Source organism: Betta splendens, chromosome 16, assembly GCF_900634795.4.
Source record: "Betta splendens chromosome 16, fBetSpl5.4, whole genome shotgun sequence".
Lineage (NCBI taxonomy): Eukaryota > Metazoa > Chordata > Actinopteri > Anabantiformes > Osphronemidae > Betta > Betta splendens.
In genome coordinates, this window is record NC_040896.2 from 8,207,560 (window position 1) to 8,226,794 (window position 19,235).

Genomic DNA, 19,235 nt, shown 5'->3' on the forward strand with positions numbered 1-19,235 from the left:
AGACAAACGACCTTTCCACCACTAAGATCCAACCTGAAATTTGATTTAGCCACTTGTTAGCAGCCATCTTTTAAGACAGCTTGTAAAAATAAAATGTTTATGCCTGTGTCATGTGACCTTCTGTTAACCAGAGGCCTTTGATAAAACCTTTAACTTGAGTGCAAGTAACTTATGCATCAACATCACAATAACATAACAACATATAAGTAGCTTCCTGGTGTTTTGTTGCTTAGTTAGAAAGATGAGCTACAGTAACTCCCAGACTGCTCAATAACTTTATATTACTATGTCAGAAAAGCATCCGGCTTTTTACACTAACACTAAAAACTCCAGGAAAGTAGTCAAACTGCTGCTTTATTCAAACCTGCGTCTACCTGTATGTCACCTGTGCAACAGCCGCCATGGCAGCTCACCTCCGCCTCAACGATTAAAGACGAGCAAGAACTGAATAAATCTGTGTGCGCTCAGGAGCCAAATCATCAAAGAGCTTTCCGCCCCGCCGGTGCACAGAGTGGCCCGTGTGGAGGTATGGGAGACGCTGGCACCAGAAGCTGCATGGGTGGAGGTGGCGGCAGCTTCGGTCTAATCAGGGAGGGAAGAAGGGATGGATGGATGTGGGAGGAGGAGGAGGAGGGAGGCAGCGAGGGTTGATAAAGCCTGATCTGTGCCACGGGGCATTTGTGGCTGCTGGGGAGGCAGGGGGACAGGGATAGGGGGAAACGGGTGGGAGGAGGCATTGTCTGCTGTGTCCGCGCGTTTATAGGATTGAGCTCAAGTTTCCTTTGTGTTTCCATTTTGTTGAGGGATTATGTTCTTTGAGAGAGTTGTGCAAGCAGGCAGGCACACAGAGTGGAGGCGGAGAGAGAGAGAGAGCGAGAGAGAGAGAGAGGATGGGTGAGGGCGGAGGGGGGACACGAGGAGGGAGGGAGGTGGGGAGGATGTCTTTGTTCAGAGCGTTGATCGTGAACAAGACAGATAGCAGAGGGTGTGTGTCTGCCTGAGTGTGCGTGTGTGTCAGACAGAGCGAGAGTGAGCAAAGCAAGATGTCAGGACATGTAACCAGCCATGTAACAATTTAAAATCAATTTGCCTCCCAAGAAGGAATTGCTCTGCGAGACATTTTCCCTCCGAGCGTCTGCAGGACTTTCATCCTATCCAAGCAGATATTAATTACATAACCGCTCCTCTTCCTCCTGGCCCACGAAGGCGAAGCTGGCCGCACAGAGCTGCAGGCTGATTGTAGCGTTTGGTGGCGGCTGGTGACACCTGCTTTGTCACCGACCAAGACGGGCCCAGCGGTGACGAAGGCGCCGCCGAGGGAGGACGGGTGAGGCGGAGGTGGGGGCTGCGCCGCGTCTGCTGAATTGTGAGCTGAAGCAACAGTTTCGTGTTGGAAAGCACCTCCGAACGCGAATTCAGAGTCACATCCAGAGCAGTTTGCTCTTGTTAATCGATTGGCGACGGATGCAAGTCTGCTCCTCTCTCGCATCCGTTAAAAAGTCAGACAGAAAAAAGTAACTGGCTGCGCTGAAAGTTGTCCAACTCCTCTTATTCAACGCGACGCACCCTGGTGCCTCTACCTCGTTCCAGGCCCGCTGGGTAACCACGCGCCCATTGTGCTTTCCTCAACTTGTTAAAACACCACATGGTACATTTGCATAGGATAACCAACATATAGCGAATCATTTGCATGCCTGAAAGTGCACTTGAGTAACCGTAATTACACGTGACACCAATTACTCTGTTACTTTGTATTAAATTATAATGGAAAATTCCACTAGAGAATTGGAGCCTAATTGCATCTTAATTTGCATAATTTTGCATATTAAACACATCTCAGATGAATAATAAATTTCAGCAGATTTTTTAATTTATGCACAGATAAGAAAACAAGTTGAAAAATAATTTGTGAGTGGAAAAAAAATGAGGAACTATTACTTAGAGCATTTGTGCTAATTTCTCTCATTACCTCACGCTCAAGTCAAAGATATCTGTACTCTTGATGAACAAGCTCCGCGTTTTGAAACCCAGAGTTGGTCAGCGCTTCAAACGAAAGAAGAAAACGACAAAATAATAGGAACAGAGAAGCGTATTTTCTTTGGAAATGTCTGTACTTATTTTACGTAAAACTTTGTGGCTCTATTTAAAGCTCTCTCCACTGCAGACGTGCCAGAAACATTCTACGATGATAATTCAAATCACTTTCCCTTTTTCCTCTCTCTCTTTTTTTCTGGTCAACACCTGTGCCTGCTATTGTGTGTGGCTCCCTGCCAGCAGACACAAAATCCAATACCTGTAGCCCAGATTAAATTCAAATTTACAAAAACAACATATTTGCAGATTTAACATGGTTTCCCTTCCAGCAGAGATCTGGCCAAGTTATTTTATGTATTTTAAAAACCTGATAATGAAGAAAGAGGAAAAACAAAATCTGCTCTTTTGACTCTCTTATCACGTCACGCGGAACATTTAAAAACTGGGAGGTTGGGAAGTTGGAATCAGAACAAGCTAGTCAGGAAAACGATAAAAATAAATGTGTGTTTATTTACATTTTATCACAACATATCATGTGTTTCACTGCGGTTCTGACTGTCCACTGGGATGCTTTTGTTTTTAGAATAAATTCAGAAAGAAAATTCACATACAGAAAAAATACAAAGACTTTAGGGAAATATTTTTTTTAAAAACCTGGTGCTGCCAAAGATCTGGGGATTATTTATTTACCATATTTAATATGGATGTTAACGTGTCATGGCTGCTTTGAATCTTTTCAGTCTCATCCTATTATCTCTGGACCTCACAGATGTAACTTGAGGCCTCAAATAGGGTCACAACCCTCAGGTTGACAACCACCTCATACGTACAGATGTATAATCATTTTGAGATCGCCTGGTGCTTTCAGCATCCTTTAAAGCTGCGTGTCCATCCAGGAACTCCATTTCAGATCCTGTGTATAATTGATGACTCTGACTCATTAATAAACCAGACTCCATGTTGGGCCACGGCTCCGCCGGTGACACGCCTGCCTCTCGACGTCTTCATTCCCGTCGGAGCTCGGCTGTGGACAACAGTGCCGTTCAGCGGCTCCACGGAGGAAGCATCGCAGCTCCGCACGCGCCACACAGGCCCGTGGCACTCGGCCCTTTACTCACCAACCGAACGGCTTCAGAGCCGCCTTAAATTCCTGTCAGGCCTGAGTACAGTCTGTCAACTGCTTTCTTACCTTGTCCCTAAAGCCTCGACTTTCTACGTCTCTACGTTACGTACAGCAATTAAAAGAGCGCACGTGTGTGTGATTTCCGTGTATTAGTGCACCGTGACGTAGAGCTGCCTGGCCGCTAGCTCGCGTGCGTGTTGGTCATCGGTTCTTTTACTTATTGACTTCAAAGTGTTCTCACGTGGACAACGTTTTTGTTGTTAGCATGTTTACTGGTTGCGCTGGACTTACTGGACACTCGTCTCCTTCCTCTTCCTCTTCCTCCTCCTCCTCCTCATAGCTCCGTACCGCCTCACAGGCAGCGGCCTGGCCGCTAACTCGACGTCTATCCGTGGATTCTCCCACAATTAGCCCCCATCCTGCGTGGACTCGTTAATATTCAGCTCCACTCGACTCGCAGATGTTAAAAGCATTCTCAGCTGACACACGTAATTACTGTGATACATCCCGGAAAGGTTTCTGTGTCTGAGCGCAATTTCAAATAACCACGCGCTGCGCTGCTAATTATTAATAAATAAAATTACTCGGGAGAACTTCAGGTGGGCGGAGCCGACACGTGCGCGTGAGCGCGAAGGGCTGATGTGTAAACACCGACAGCAGCGGGGACTAAATTATGTTCTGGTCTGATGATTAGATTTCACATTTTGGGCATTTTAAAGTTGTGTGTGCGTGTGTGGGTGGTTGCGTGTGTGCAAGCAATATTTTTCTGTGTTTGTTAATAATTCTTGCACGAGCAAAGACTAAAGTTTCTTCATGAGTTTCCTACACTCTCTCTTCTTCCCTGTCACGCGCAGACGCGCACACAGAAAGCAATTACAGCCATAAATGGATATGTAGCGCCCTCTACTGGACACTGTGAGTAAACCACCTTTACCTTTATGTGCTTCCAGTAAATTCTTAAACTCCCTCCGAGCATTTGTCATTTCAAACGTTCGTATATTTATGCAGCAGGTGAATGTAACAGCACACGAGGCCAGCTGATTTAAATTCCTCACTTTTGTATATTATATATTTCTTATATTTTTGTATCTTAGAGCTCACACAAATGAAGCAAATAAACTAATTCTGGACCCTAGATCAATAAATTTTCCTTTGTTTTGTTTTACATGAAACTAATTCATTATTGGTGAGTAAGCAGTGGACAACAGTGCATTACAATGTCAGCACGACAGAACATTTCCTACATTTTTAAAAATCCGCAGAGCGGGAGGCTCACCTCACACAACGAGCACACACGTCTGACTGCTTGTCAAACACAGAATCCTGTTGCTTCACACAGTTTATTTGACTTCTGAAGAGCTGCTGAGGAAAATAATTTCACTTGCGGAGCATGGAACAGTCAAAGCCTCTTTCCTCGTTCGGCAGTTAATCCAGTTAGTGTCTGGGCTCGTGGTGCGGCCTTTCAACAGCACCCTAGTTGGCCACGTTCGCCTCCGTTGTTTCAGGTCTTACAGTCGGCTCTGAGAAAGCCTGTTTTGCCCATCACTGGCAATCCGACAGTTTGGCAGGATAAGGAAAAGGTTTTCTAGAACCCTGTCCTCGTTACTTTCAAGGTGAGTCAAACTTAGTTTGAATGTCAGTGTTTGCCTTTATTTTGAGGACTTCCTGGAGACGAGTGTTTGGATACTGACATTAAAGTAGATCCGCTGATACTGAAGGACAATGAAAACTAAGTGAAACTTTGTAAATGTCATCTTAAAAGTTTGTCACATCACCGAGTTAATGTAACAGCCTTTAGGATTATAAATGCTGGCAAAGTAGGACCCAAATGTATTGGTATTCTGCTGTTGGTGAGAAAATCCAAGAGGCAGCAGGAAAGGCCATTCTCCATAACGTCCATGAAGGAGCGTATGTTCTGCTTCACGGTTGTCAGCAGTGCAGTGTACAATTCAGCAGCTCGAAGTATTTCACCAATCAACAGGCGATCCCAGCACAGGTTCTTTACTTTTTATTTTTTTACCTAGTGGAAATAGGTGGGTAGCGCTGCTGCTAACGAGAGTTCCTCCAGGAAATTCTCCACCCATTAAACCAACTTAAACGCAGCTTGTTTCCGAGCCCGTGGCCAGAAATCTGTCACTCGTCTGAATCATGGCAGGATTCATGAATGCTGCGTGTCATCCCATTCTGCTAAAACGTACTGCAATATTATTAATGCTGACAACATATCTGACAAACAGAGAGGATTCTGTCATTAGCGGCCGGTAATTCATGCATAATGAAATACGCCGAGGATTATTCTAATTTTCCTGCATAGTAATATGCAGTCTGTGGAAGTTTGCGTGGGGGGGTTTGGTTCCAGTGGAGCATCTCACAGTTATAATGAGATTAAATGAGTGCGGTTAGCTTAGCACATGTCAATATGCTCATGGATATGGTGAAAGCACATTAAACAATTTGCCATGCCTGTGCATCACTCAGTTTAATGGAAATTAACAAGAAAACAAAAGCAAGTGGTGAATATATAAAAAGCTAATGTTTTTTTATTAGTTATTTTTCTGTTTTGTGTGATCTGACATGAATCAGTCGAGGCTGTGTGCCAACCAGTTTCATTAATCTGGTTGGCAAAGCAGATTGCAAACAAGCCCTGGTACCTCTGAGTGTCTGTACGTCTGCATGTGTCTCAGCCCCGTTAATTGATTGTGCTCTCGCTGTTGGACTCTCATTGTGAGGTTCATTAATCGAATTACAAGATAAAGCTAAGCAGAGTAGAAATCAGTAGCAAGCTGTTTCTGCACACTACAAAAACCTTTCTCTGGTTTCACAACACTGATGCTGTGCTCACTGTGAAACGTGAAATCAGCTGTGAGGACAGTAATGTGTAGCCACATTACTGAGCGGAGTGGACCCTGGAGTGGACAGGCTGCAATGAAGGAGGACATCCAGCAAAGGAAGGACCATGAAAACTTAAGTCATGCTTTAATAGATGTGAGAATTTGCAAATCAGTTGAAGTTTGGTGTCTTTGTGCTTTATTCACGCTTTATGGTTATCACTGGGAAAACCTCACATCAGCAAGACTGCAACGTATATTTTACTCCTACGTTGATAATAAAGTGTTTTCATAAATTCTTTCTATTGAAGATAAAACATTAAACTGAAGCTTTTACATATTTTTAGATACATGTAGTGAGTGGGAATAGAAAATACATTTCCAGTATTAAATTGCTTTTATTTCCTTTAGTGTGTTACGGAAATCTTCCACGCAAACTTCTCCGGATGGTTGTTTCATTGACGCCAGCTTCCAGGCCTCCTCAAATGTCTCCTCAGAGAGACTGACACCTACATTCCTAAAGATTTCTGCAATCTGTAATGAGGAGGTTGACAATGTCAGCAATAAAAACCTATTTCTATAAAACATGGTAATAACTAACATCGCCAAATGTTTTGTCTGTGACTTCATTACATTTGGAAAAACAAGTCTGCCCTTAACAACTGCTATGGAAAAGAACTAAGCCTGAATGAAATCAGATCATGGTGAAAAGTCTTTCCAGGGCCAGAAACACAGATGTAAAACTTTTAAATAAAGAGAAACCATGAAGATCAAATTGTCATGCATTTATGGAACAAAGAAAATTAAACATGAATCACTATTCATACTGTACCGTAACGCCTGTAGAAAGGACCGTACCTCGTTCTTGGTGCGCGAACAGAAGAAGTCTTCCTCGTGAACCCCTCTGAGGGCATGAATTGATGGATGTAATAGATTTGCAGCTGTGGATGTATCGCCATAATTAGTAGTGTCACTGACTCTCTTGATGCGTGGAGCTGGAAGGTCGAAGCGCACAGACGGGATCCCATATGTGCGAATGTCTATGACAATAGAACCCAGATGAGGAGTAGGATTTTTTCAGAAATAGGAGTCATAAAATATAAAGGTGTTAAACCAGCTACCTTGTCAATTATTATCATGTCGCATGTGTAGCATTGTGTGCGAATGAGTCCACTTTCCTGATTATGTACCTTCTGACTCACCTGATGTGTGTGGACCAGCACTAACAGGCCCAATAAGGGAGGAGGAGGTGATGAAGTGATCTGCTACTGCCCTGGGTCGTCTCAGGGTCCTCAGGGTCTTCAGTGAGCTGCCTGGCTCCACAGGCTCCAGGTCCTCAGTCTTGATCAAGGCCTTTGAGGCAGGGAGATATGCGGATTCTGGCGTCCCCTCTGTGTTGGCTGGAGCTGTGCTCTCCTGACACTCTACAGAAACAGGAAAACAGGCACAAACAAAAACTAAGCTGAGCCTCCTGTAAAATATTATCTAAAATAACTTATACTGTAATATCTTAACTGAGTCACTTATTTGTCCTAACTGGCTCACAAAACAGTACACGGCATAGCCTTGTTGATCAGATTAAACACTGTCTGACCATTCAGAATAATCCGTTGCTCTCGACTGCTGATTGGCATCTTGTCCTTCCAGTTTAGGAAGTTGGCAAACTCAAGGAAATTGATGAATCCATCCTTGTCTGCATCACAGTAGTCCATTAAGTCATTAAGGACGGAGTCGCTAACATCCAGCTGGAACTGACGGCACACCTCCTGCAGGTCGTCTTTGTCAATCATCCCCTTACCTTTCTAGAGAATAACACATATAATGTGGATGAAGGGGCTAAACAACTACAGTTCACTGACAAAACATCCTATATTAGTTAGTACCACTGTGACTTTCTTGCTACAATAAATACAAATGTTCACCAATTCAGACAGACAACAAAAAAACAACAAACTATGAGTGATATTTATAAAGGATGCGTCTTCATTTGGTGGAGATGGTGGAGAGCACTGATTAACATGACATGTTTCTGTTCAAATCAGCAAATTAATTGAGAGGTCAAAGGTCAAAGCATTTATCCAACATTTAAGAACACTTTATGGTGGTGATCCTCAGTGCATGGATGTATTATATAATTTACTGCATTTTCTTTGAGTTGATGTCCTACTGTACCTTGTCATAATGTCGGAACGCCTTCAACAAGGAAGGGAAGCTGTGGAAGTTGACCTTTTTGAGATGGTGTTGCACTGCGCTGATCAGGCTGCGCTGTCTGTCCTGACCTCTAGCATAGAGCCCTGGCTCTGCAGAGTGGATTATATCTCCAGCACCTGAAGAACAAGCAAACAAAGTATATTTTGCAGTCCTAAACAAAAAAATATATGTCTCAGGAAAGGTATTTTGTATATAATTGATACCATATTTGTCTGGTGGCAGCAGTATTCCAAACGTGTGGCCTGGTGGAAGATTCAAGGTATTTCCTCTCCTGAAAAGACAGGTTTATGAGCGAATTAATAAACATTGCTTAGTAAAGTATAGCTAGGAGTCACTGAACTGATCTGAAGAAACTGACACTTTGCTGGTTTGTGGTGAAGTTGCTTCTCTGTTCCCCGATCTTTTCCAAACAGTCTTGGGATTATAAAACCTGAGCGAAAGGGTTCAGGCACATTTTAATTACCTTACAGTAAATACACACAAAGCAACAAAATGCTTTTATTACTTACTTCTGCGTCTCCCCCAGCCAGCGGAGACTTCTACAAAGAGTGCGGCCATCATTGAAATGAGGTGTGAGGATCCCAAACCTACTGTCTTTACTGCAGCGACTCCAGTCGTACTTCCTATCAATCTGCTCACCTAGAATAAAGCTAAATGAATTACTGTACAGACACAGTATCACATTAAGTGGGCAAAACTTGATTTATTAGTTGTTAACAGTAAATATTCTCTATATAATAGATTTGTACTCTCCTTACCAACAAAATAAGTATTGCGGCTTAAAGATTTATGTCCCTCCTGAGCTTCTCTTTCTACTTCCTCTGCTGTTTTTGACGGGTTAATAATTTCACGCACATCCCCCCCTGGAAAAAAGGTCAGTTATATATGTCCTCTTAAATTACAATAATAAAATGGATGTTTACTTATTAATGCCAAAAAACGAGGACAAATATTTACAGTAGAAAGGAAAATGTTTAATCTGTCACTTTACATATACAGTACATACCTTTAAGAGTTTTTACGCCAAATGTAGTTGTGCCATTATACCAGCGGGGAAGTCCACTTTGCTGATCGTGTGACCTGCCCAGTGGTGCTCTTTGACTGGACAAGTACACTGCTTCCTTGAGCTCTTGCAGTCTGTGCTGAAATACAGTCTTTGGGGGAGGATTTAGCAAACTGCTGCCCTGTTGGGATCAGTAAAAAGACGTTTGAAACTGATGGGACCAAGTCACTTTTGTCCTCTAAGACGAGCACAGTGTTCTGGAGTATTACTGTAGCTCCTTCACTTTCCAAACAAAAAGGTCTCGTGTTCAGGTTTGATACTCACAGTGAGGGATGATTTGGTGCTGATGCCATGAACCAGTGTGCTGGCAACATCTGGATCATTTGCCTTCCCATGATGCACTCTGATGGTTCCTGGATCTGGTTGACTGCTGCCATGAAATTTTCTAACAGCTGGTGGACTGAGGGGCTGAAGGTCATTCAATCAATATTAGCTATAGGATCTACAGTGTGTCTATACAGTAAGTGATAACTGCCGATTAGGACATTGATACTTGATAATCCAATGAGACAAATATGGATGTGGTCAATATATATGAAATCATTTAGATTTTGCTTAGCTTATTTGTGTTAGTACTACTTACCCCTTCCACTTCCTGTAAGCAGGTCTGAACCCTGTCTCCAACAGGTATTAGTTTCCCAGCCTTGTGTTCAACGGAAAAATTTAGCAATTATTTTGAAGCAGACCAAGAAAGTGGGTATCCTTTAAAACAAATGAGTATTTATCCTGAACGCCCTGTGTGTATTAAGCTTAGAGCTAAAAGCTAACTAAACTAACTAACTAACTAGCCTAACTGGCCTCAGTGGCGACTTACCCTCGGTCTGCTTGGACGTCTGGGAACCGCTATATTTTGTTCATAATTTGCTTGGTGAGTGGTTTGTCCGTTAGTAATACTCATCTTCAATGCTAAGCCTTACGATCATCATTCGTCTTAACCTCCTCGGGAAAGTTTTAATCTAGTCTCTTACTGGAGTAAACTCTCTGGTCAGTCAACAAGACACTGCGCCTGTTTGACTTGTGTTGCCTAGCAACACGAATCGAAACGAACAGTGAATTTTTTTTTAATATTAGAGTACTACGCTAAAATAATGTAAAGAGTAAAATATCTAATACAATATTAATTTAAAAAATAATATTGTATTTATTTTTGTTTAGGTTTCTATATTTTTAATATTATGTAAATCCTTTTTTTCCTTTTTCGGTTTTGACTCTTTTTTGCGTTGGCTTGTAGTTTTTTGGAAAGACGCAAATAATTGCCGGTAAATTGGAGTTAAATCCAGAATTGTGATTGGTTCTTGCGCAGCTACGTGGTGAATTGTCAATTCCAGTCATACGATCTGTCATCATCCTTCGTACAATGCGAAAAGGGAAGTTGAGAGAAGTGGGAGAAGGACGTTGCGAAGCTTCATGAGATCTAATGCTGGTTGGGCACTCGACACACTGTGAACGGACGCTGAAGTTACACAAATATTGTCCTGGAAATATCATCCACATTACCAACCTCCGTTTATTTGGTTAGGTGAGTAGCTAATGTTAGCGTTAGCTTGCCAGCTAATGGCTATCCGGGATCCTCCCGATGTGGCCACGGCTAAACTGTGTTAGCCAGTATCTAACGTTATTATCAGGCTAACGTTTGCTAGCCCTAGTCGACAGAAGGGCCAAGCTAGTTAGCATAGCATGTGGACGTTGTGGGGAAAACTCGTCGTGTTTATATCATTGTCACTGGCTCACGTTTAGTTTATCACACATCTGCTATAATATTTAGTTCTTGTATTAAGGCGATAGTGCAGCAGTTTAACGCCTTGCTCCTGACGCCAGCTCGCTGTCAATAGCTGTACACACCCAATCCTGAATCATCTGTGATTTGACATTCTCAACCGTGATATCAACGTCAGATTTTACGAGTATGAGCTAGATGTATGATACTAACCATAGTAACACTAACGTTAGAGAGGGGCCGACTAATGTGTTATTACAGCGTCAGATTTGTTTTGGGACTAGACATTTCGTACTTGCTGCTAGCAAGCTAGCTAGTTTGCTAGCGATGTTGTTAATGCTCGCCAGTAAAAGTCGTTAGTGTGTCACGTTAATTCGAGCCACTGAACGACAGCATAACGCCAGCTGCTTGTTTTGGTGCGCTGTGTGTAGCATGGGGAGTCCGGAAAAGGGGACGGCGATCATTTTAGGGCTGATTAATCTCTTTGCTTGATGAGAACGGTCCAAACTATAAGTGTAATCAACGTGGTTAACGCGGTTTACGCTGTTATTCATATTTGTAACCTAGGCTGAGAGCATTTTTTCACGTATGTGCCCAGACACGTATAACTGTGTGACCGCTTTTCGTTGGTTCACATTTAACACCAGTTGGCGAGGTTCTGTCGTCCCTGGAAGTTGCTCCCCGTTTACTTTTTCAGTGACTCACCTTGTGATTTGGGAAGTGGTGTAGATCAGTGAGGTGCATGGCGTGTATTAAAGTAACTGACAGTGTTTTGTTGTCAAACCTGTGCAGGCTTTTCCCATGTGATTAGTAGCTGTTAAAGAAGTTGCTACAGTTTTGTTTGTCATGGCTGTAATGTGTAAGTTGTAATTACAAAGCGTACACGATTTATGACAATTGTACGTTTTATGAGAAAGTTAAATTTTGAAAAGCCTAAAAAGTATATTATCTAACAACATATAAAACCTTTGAAATGCCATAATAACATCTATCTTTGTTTGACTCCTGTTCAGGTGTTTTCAGTTTTCCACAGTCCACCAGCATCCAGCGAAGGGACCGGTCAGTGTGACATGGCAAGTAGAGGTGGAGCTACAAGACCCAATGGGCCAAACGCAGGCAACAAGATCTGCCAGTTCAAACTCGTGCTTTTAGGAGAGTCGGCTGTGGGGAAGTCAAGTCTCGTACTTCGGTTCGTAAAAGGACAGTTTCATGAATTTCAAGAGAGCACAATTGGAGGTATGTGTTTTCTAAAAAAATTACGTAAGCAATAGGTAGAAAACATGGTGCACAAAGAGCACAGTGACCAAGACAAGCACAGAACTGTAAGAACAACTGGTTCAATTCCCAAGTCTTTGCTTCTGTGTCATGGTACATTCTGCATCATGCACAAGGTTAAAACATTCAGGAGCTGTCTGCATAATCGTACAAGTGCTGCACAATGGCAAGGCTGTAAAGTGCAATGTACTGCTTGTTGAATCAAATTCCATTAGTTTGTCATACAGTAGCTACTTTTCTTAAAGATCATTCAACAATGCTCAATACAGATCACAGACAGAATCCCCATTCAAATACACCAATCATAAACCAACAGAAAATGTCTGGAGTCATTCACAACTGCAGGCAGAGATGCAGAAGTTCAGTCAGTAGAGAGTGATGATGCAGGTTTGATCTCCACAGCAGAATAAATGTAGTTGAGTGAATTTGTCCTGGTCAGAGTGAGTGTGTAAGTGTTTACCAGAATCTTCAATTTGTTTTTAAAATTATCAAGACTCTCTTTATCAAACGTGGAAATGTGCTCAAGCCTGTCTACAGCTTTGAAACACATTCTGATCTTGCCTTGTGTCCTCACAGCTGCCTTCCTGACTCAGACAGTATGTTTGGATGACACAACAGTCAAATTTGAGATCTGGGACACAGCCGGGCAGGAGCGCTACCACAGCCTGGCTCCCATGTACTACAGAGGTGCCCAGGCAGCCATCGTGGTGTATGATATAACAAATGAGGTGAGTTAGAAAGATTTGCTGTGGTTTGTAGTTATCGCTTGCTCTGCTCTCATCATGAAAAGTATTTTTATGAGGCTTCGATCTTAATCTGTCTTAGTAGCAATGAAAACAAAACCTTACCTTGGTAACCTGACAGATTATGAGATGAGTCATTGCTCAACCACACAGTGTTACCAACATAATACATTGTGCAGATCATTCAGGGAAGTGTGTGTGTGTGTGTGTGTGTGTGTGTGTGTGTGTGTGTGTGTGTGTGTGTGTGTGTGTGTGTGTGTGTGTGTGTGTGTGTGTGTGTGTGTGTGTGTGTGTGTGTGTGTGTGTGTGTGTGCGCGTGCACACTTTTGTCTGTCTGTCGGTTCTTTTGTCTTGATACACACCTGGCAACATATGCACAAACTCCAGACCACGCACGATCTGTTGTTCCGCTGATTGGACCTGTGAATACTTTTGCACATTTAAACTTGGCTTCCAATAAGAAGAACACAGAACAGTCGACGATGAGGTCATGAACAAATAAAGAAGTCCCCTTTTTCAGACAGTTCAAAGAATCTGTCTGCAGAACTTCTCTATCACAGTATGGCACAAGTCTGCCTCTCGAAATATTCATTTTAATGAGATGCTTCTTGTAATCAGAAATACTATGAGCAAAGGCATGTCGTAGAGGAGCAACTGTTGTCCGTCACATGGTTTTATTGTTATTTTGACGAACTGAGTCACCCCTCACTTTCCTGTTTTGTTTGCCAGGAGTCGTTTGTACGAGCAAAGAACTGGGTGAAAGAGCTTCAGAGACAAGCCAGTCCAAATATTGTAATAGCCCTGGCTGGGAACAAGGCTGATCTCGCAAACAAGAGAGCACTGGACTTCCAGGTTTGCATTTTTCAAATCCTTATTAATGAACAAGTTCATGTGCCTGAAACTAAAGAAATCATTAGCCCAAGCTAATATAAAACATTCACGGACTGATTGTTATTTGTAAAACTGGTTTTAGAACATTCTAATTTGCTTCCTCCACACACTGTTTGTCCTTGTGAGCTGTGAAGTCATTTCTAACTAATGATCTCCTGATGTTGGATTGTTTTTCATAGGATGCCCAGTCTTATGCAGATGATAACAGTTTGCTTTTCATGGAAACATCTGCAAAGACGTCTATGAACGTAAATGAGATTTTTATGGCCATTGGTAAGTGTCTCTTATATCAGTCATCTTTTTTTTAACATTATGTACATGTAAACATGAATAGTGTCACCGTCCCTCGTGGTACTTCAGATATTCCAACTAGTAGCGGTCAAGTTTACGCTGTGTCTGTATAAACACTGACGACCTTCAAGCAGCGGTAGAGGAATGTGGTGGTACAAGGAAGCCCTCAGGTGTAAATGTGTTACTGTAGGAAGGTGAAGCAGAACATACAGGAAAAAATAATTCAAAAAGTTTGTTTAATTTTATAATACACAGTTTCAGTAAAACTTGTGTCCTGCGTTCAAGTAAATGTTATTATTTTCCCATGGATTTATTGTGTTCAGGGAACCAAGTCTTTCTTTTCATGCCAATCTATAATAAGAAAGCTGCCAAAGGTCACTAGTGGCCGAAGGACAGAACCGACTGCTAGGAGATTAGTTTCATTGGTCCACTCTGTTATCTTCAACCCATAAAGCAGTGACCTCATTCAGGTGGAACCTTTTTACATGGCATTTGCATCCATGTGATCATCCCTTGCTAATAAATTACTCCAAAGAAAAAAGCCCATTGTAACTCGTGAATAATTAGTCAGAATGAATCTGCAGTTTTATTAGTAGCCACCAAACTTGTAAAGCTAGTCAGTATCACCACTGTATCTAGAGTTTAGCAGAAAGCTGGTGATTGTACTTTAACTGCACATGTACAGTTAAATGAGATAATGCATCACTCAGCAGTTATTACACACGGTTGTTATAATTCTGCAACAAGGGCTCGAGACAGGTGAACATGTAACTTTCAAAATGAACGGACTGTCTGCACAGTGCTTGTCCACCAGAGGTCGCTGGTGGCTGAGGCGTCGTTCACACGGCTGCAGTGCTGTGGATAGAATGGGACCAGGGTGTGTTGATGGTGTCAACATGTAATCTATTAACTTATTAATATGACTCAACGCGACTTCACCTTGTTGCTCTGTCACTGCAGCAAAGAAGCTACCCAAGAGCGATCAAGCCCCCGGAACCACCAGCGGCAGGAACCGAGGAGTGGACCTAACAGAGACAGCCCAGCCCACCAGCCGCTCCTGCTGCAGTAACTAATCCAGCTCTTCCTGCTCATCTTCTAAACTGAACAACGTTTGAATCGGGCTCCTCGGCTCTCAGACATTACACCTGATCCACTCCCCTGGAATAGCTGAAAGACTCTGTATAGCTGCATTTCTAATACCTTTTTGTTGATGTTTTTTTTTTTTTTTTTTACTTTTTTTTAAAGACGTGTATATCAGTATAATGGATGCATGTATCACTACAACGCCTACAACACACATTTTTTATTTCTCTCTCTGTTGGAAGACCAACCCTGTTTTAAGAAAGCTGATCGAGCAGGTAACCGGTAAATGTAAAAATGAGTGTGAGTTTCCAGAAGTGATTTGCTGATGAGAAGGCGTAAACTCATGGGGTTTTCACAGGGTCTAATGGACATACATGATGCCTCTTCTGTGTTGTGTGTGAGGTCACAATCAAAAGAAAACCAAATTGTTCTCTTCCTGACGCGTCTGGCTTTCAGACAGTTTGTTGTGTTCAGAGAGTGCCAGGAATGGACCCCCCCCCCCATCTGCTACTCAAGAGGACTTCAACTGAGGCTCCTAATGGAAAAGCACCAATAATAAATTTAGTCCTGTCCTGTTGGAAAAGTCACACAAATAATCTTCTGAGAGTAAAGAAGAGAAATGGCCGTGTCAGGCTTCCCGTTATGTGCAACTAATGTCATATTTCTAAAAAGCAAACATGTGAGTCAGACCTGCAGATTGCTTTGGTCTGTCATGTTGCCGTACATCATACTAAGCAACAGAGTGTTCGCGAGATGGGAAACATGGAGTCTGGGAAAGTGCATTCTGACGCAGCTTCACGCAGGAAATAAAATCCAGCAGGTTCTTTGAGACTGCGAACATGCAACAGTTTTTCTTTTGCTCGGTTTCTGTTCAGTCCGGTACCTGAACTGCGTCAATTTGGATTTCAATGACGGGGGTGGTGCTTCGAGTAGAATTCAGATGGCACAAAAAGAAATTTGGACTTCCCATTGTCACAAGTTTGTGGAAAAATATACTCTACTGTTGTTCTAGAGTGCAATGTTGTCGTCTTCCTCCTTTAGTACCACTCGTGAGCTCACCGGGAAATTTATCTAGACGTTCTAAACAATTGTATAGTTCAATATAGGTCTACTTTTTTCTTTCTGTTAATTTTCATCTCGGACCTCGTCTCAATCTGGTCTGATGTTAAGCAGTGGTGATCTTTTTAGGTATACGTAGTGTTAATGACTAAATCCCTCTCTGGTGTCTTGTTACTTTTTTTTCAGAAATGATCCATGGTCATGTTTGAAAGGAACTTTTACTGCATTGCACAGTGTTGATCATGTTTTAATTAACGATGACTGCCCTACGATTTTATACGATGGACTGTATTGGACTTGCTAACCTCTGGATATAACAGGTAGCATAAATAACCTAACTGGTGGTCTCTCTCTTACAGCTCAATGAATTTTAATGATGTAAAACAGCATTACTAGTGATGGGCTGATCGGTTTTGAGTGTCTGAATACAACTTAATAAATCAAGTAAAGAGGTCTCCTGTAGCCTTTATGCGCACAATACGTTGGTGGCATGAAAAGATGTAAAATAATAATTAATTTAATTTCATAACTGAAGTTTAATGTACATAATGTGGTCATGGTGTTGATAGCAACCAGCAGCAGCAGAGTCTCCTGGGTTCTGGTTCCACATGTTTCGCTCCTCATGGCCGTGTTCCATCCACATGTTTCTCACTCACCAGACGAGTCCTCTGAACTCCTGACCAGTCCAATCACACATTTGGCCGGGACCCATCTCTGCAGAAATGGCCTCCTGCTCTTGACAGTGATAGCTCATTAACAGCCAGTTCATCCGGCAGCACCCACACACTGCTGGAGGCAGCAGAAAATAAAGGAGCTGCTCCACACATGGATCAATAACTGATTAACCCTCAGTCTGTAAGTGCTCTCTTATAGTTTTGACGATGTCCATCAACCAGGCAGTTGGCATTAAGTGGTCACTCAGCCAGATTACACAGCGTTCTGTCATCCATCTCTCCACAGAGTCATAGAGGTTGGTTTTCAGTGCCATCCTTTGTGGTGTTCTGCTCCCTGGTGACACAGGGCAGCTTGTTTCATGCACTCAAAGGGCATCATCATACAGTACTGCAAGCTTTGTGTTGCCAGGAAAGCGTCAGACGCTGGCCCTGGTGGACAGGGATCTTGCGAGGCTCTTTCCTGGGGGAACTGCACATGGTTGTTGTCTCTAGAGCTCCATTACGCCACATTTCCAAGTCTAAATGAACACAGACAGCTTGTGATTGCAGCGTCTGAACCGCTGTCAATCCGGCCTCGTTCAAATGCTTAAACAGGTTCTGGAAACTGTAACTCTGCCAGTCAAGGAATGTGGTTCATGCGAAACGAGCAGCCTTTCCCACAATGGTTGGATTATTTTGAGCCAGTCTTGTGCTGTGTTTACTGTGGGTCATGGATCGTCTATCTGTGGTGTCTTTCTAAGGCTTGTGCTCCATGCAGTCTGAATGCAGCCCGTGCAGGCAGATGTGTGTAACGTACTGTATGGTGATGTATGGTGTTACACCTGGCTGGATCACGGCCACAGCTGAAGGTCTGCATGCAGCCAGCAGGTCCATGACTCCAAACTGCCAGTGTTTCATATCCATCCCAGCGACCTCCCGCAGCATGTGGCGACCAGTCATCGCATTTGCATGACTGATAAAAATTCCTTCCACGACACTGGGTAGTAAATCTGTTTGGCCTTATGTTTCAGCCAACATGAGTTACATCTCTAACGCAGATGCTGCTCATACTGTATTTACCTCAGCTCACCTGGTCGAACGCTGCGTGAAGCCGGCCTGTTGGTCAAATTGCAGGTTTCGCCAGACGTAATCTTCTCCTCCATCACGGTGTCAGAGCTGGACAGGTTCTCAGCCAGCGAACAAACACTTAGTTTGAAGAAAGCCCCACTTCTTTTCATCACACATTTACAAATGAGCGCCTCAAAAGTGCCTTCAACAGACGGCCTGATGGATAGATAGGTTTTGGATGGACACATATTACCCACTCCTCTCAGTCTGTGCCAGCACATAATTCCAAATGTAAAGCGACAACGGCAGGGTCCGTCTCTGCTCGTCTGAAGCGATCAGTCTCTTAAACTGGATTCTGCTGTTTGGCAACCTTTTTCAGTTTCCCTGGCAACGAGATCAGTTTCTGAGCGATGCGGGATGTGACCGTTTGCACCTTGCTCAAGTAGAGAATAAAGCAGCATCAGACCTGTTCGTGGGTGTTGTGACATTTGGATTTTAAGCTTTTACACAAGCCGCATTAGCGTTTTCCTTTATGAATGATGAAAAGTGATGATGAAAAGTTTTGACACGCTGAAGGCTTCATAACTCAAACTGGGCTCAGTCTGATTGTGTTAGTATTCAGGAAGCTCCGTCACAGCTGGGAGACATGCTGAGTATTTCACTTTCAAATCTGGCCCTTCACACTCAAGTGGATGTGGAAAATCCTCTTTTCATGAGAATCCAGATTTGAGAAACATAACTGACATAAAGTCATATATATGTATATAAACTTATCTCAACAGTTCACTAAAGAGTTCTAAACTTAAAATTGGATCTGAAATGAAATTGAAAATGCTTAAATAAATCGTAATCAGACGGTAGCGGGTCTTTTGTCCACTTTCTGTGCAGTTCACCTTGGTGCCATGTGGGGGCAGCAGTGCATCGCACCACTCCACCCAACGTTTGCTATATGTTTACTCACTCATCTCTTCACATCTGTGTCAGATGTTAATCTGCTGAACTGATGCTGAGGCTTTAAATATCAAATGATTAAAGTTGCCCTAGTCCTGTGTATAATTACAGCACAATCTGCAATTACGTTAGTTGATGTCCACGTTTGCAGAGAAACCTGACAATGAGCTTTCCTGCAGCCTTGTCACTGGTGCTGCCTGGAGTCTAGCACAGCCTCGTTCAGCACCGGAGGCCTTTGTTCTTTA

The 19,235-nt window shown here is 42.8% G+C and overlaps 2 protein-coding genes across 7 annotated transcripts; one reads left to right on the forward strand and one right to left on the reverse strand.

Moving 5' to 3' along the window:
* Nucleotides 1-6,139: 6,139 nt before the first annotated feature.
* efhb (EF-hand domain family, member B) lies at nt 6,140-10,297 on the reverse strand. 6 transcript variants are annotated; one of them, XM_055503303.1, is made up of 14 exons: nt 10,074-10,297; nt 9,843-9,902; nt 9,524-9,667; nt 9,203-9,380; nt 8,955-9,059; nt 8,706-8,835; nt 8,537-8,626; nt 8,400-8,467; nt 8,158-8,312; nt 7,580-7,787; nt 7,188-7,409; nt 6,964-7,025; nt 6,844-6,889; nt 6,366-6,519 (listed from the first exon to the last, which is right to left on the reverse strand). In XM_055503303.1, the coding sequence occupies exons 1-14, from the start codon at nt 10,155-10,157 to the stop codon at nt 6,503-6,505; spliced, it is 1,569 nt and encodes a 522-aa protein (XP_055359278.1). In that variant the 5' UTR covers nt 10,158-10,297; the 3' UTR covers nt 6,366-6,502. The 6 variants fall into 6 exon arrangements, with proteins under 6 accessions (XP_028985620.1, XP_028985622.1, XP_028985621.1 ...); XM_055503302.1 differs by having other exon boundaries at nt 7,176-7,409; XM_029129787.3 differs by having other exon boundaries at nt 6,140-6,519; nt 6,844-7,025; nt 7,176-7,409.
* Nucleotides 10,298-10,569: 272 nt separating this feature from the next.
* On the forward strand, nt 10,570-16,772 carry rab5ab (RAB5A, member RAS oncogene family, b). Its single transcript, XM_029129791.3, has 6 exons — nt 10,570-10,778; nt 11,990-12,212; nt 12,828-12,979; nt 13,724-13,846; nt 14,065-14,158; nt 15,137-16,772. The coding sequence occupies exons 2-6, from the start codon at nt 12,047-12,049 to the stop codon at nt 15,247-15,249; spliced, it is 648 nt and encodes a 215-aa protein (XP_028985624.1). The 5' UTR covers nt 10,570-10,778; nt 11,990-12,046; the 3' UTR covers nt 15,250-16,772.
* The last annotated feature ends 2,463 nt before the right edge of the window (nt 16,773-19,235 follow it).

What these genes read in the sequence shown, in the direction of transcription:
- efhb (XM_029129787.3), bottom strand. Translation starts at nt 10,157, where the DNA reads ATGAGTATTACTAACGGACAAACCACTCACCAAGCAAATTATGAACAA. An exon ending in GACGTCCAAGCAGACCGAGG is followed by an intron (nt 9,903 to 10,073) that starts GTAAGTCGCCAC and finishes GTTGAACACAAG; the next exon opens with GCTGGGAAACTAATACCTGT. An exon ending in CGTTCCGACATTATGACAAG is followed by an intron (nt 7,788 to 8,157) that starts GTACAGTAGGAC and finishes GTTATTCTCTAG; the next exon opens with AAAGGTAAGGGGATGATTGA.
- rab5ab (XM_029129791.3), top strand. Translation starts at nt 12,047, where the DNA reads ATGGCAAGTAGAGGTGGAGCTACAAGACCCAATGGGCCAAACGCAGGC. An exon ending in TCAAGAGAGCACAATTGGAG is followed by an intron (nt 12,213 to 12,827) that starts GTATGTGTTTTC and finishes GTGTCCTCACAG; the next exon opens with CTGCCTTCCTGACTCAGACA. An exon ending in AGAGAGCACTGGACTTCCAG is followed by an intron (nt 13,847 to 14,064) that starts GTTTGCATTTTT and finishes TGTTTTTCATAG; the next exon opens with GATGCCCAGTCTTATGCAGA.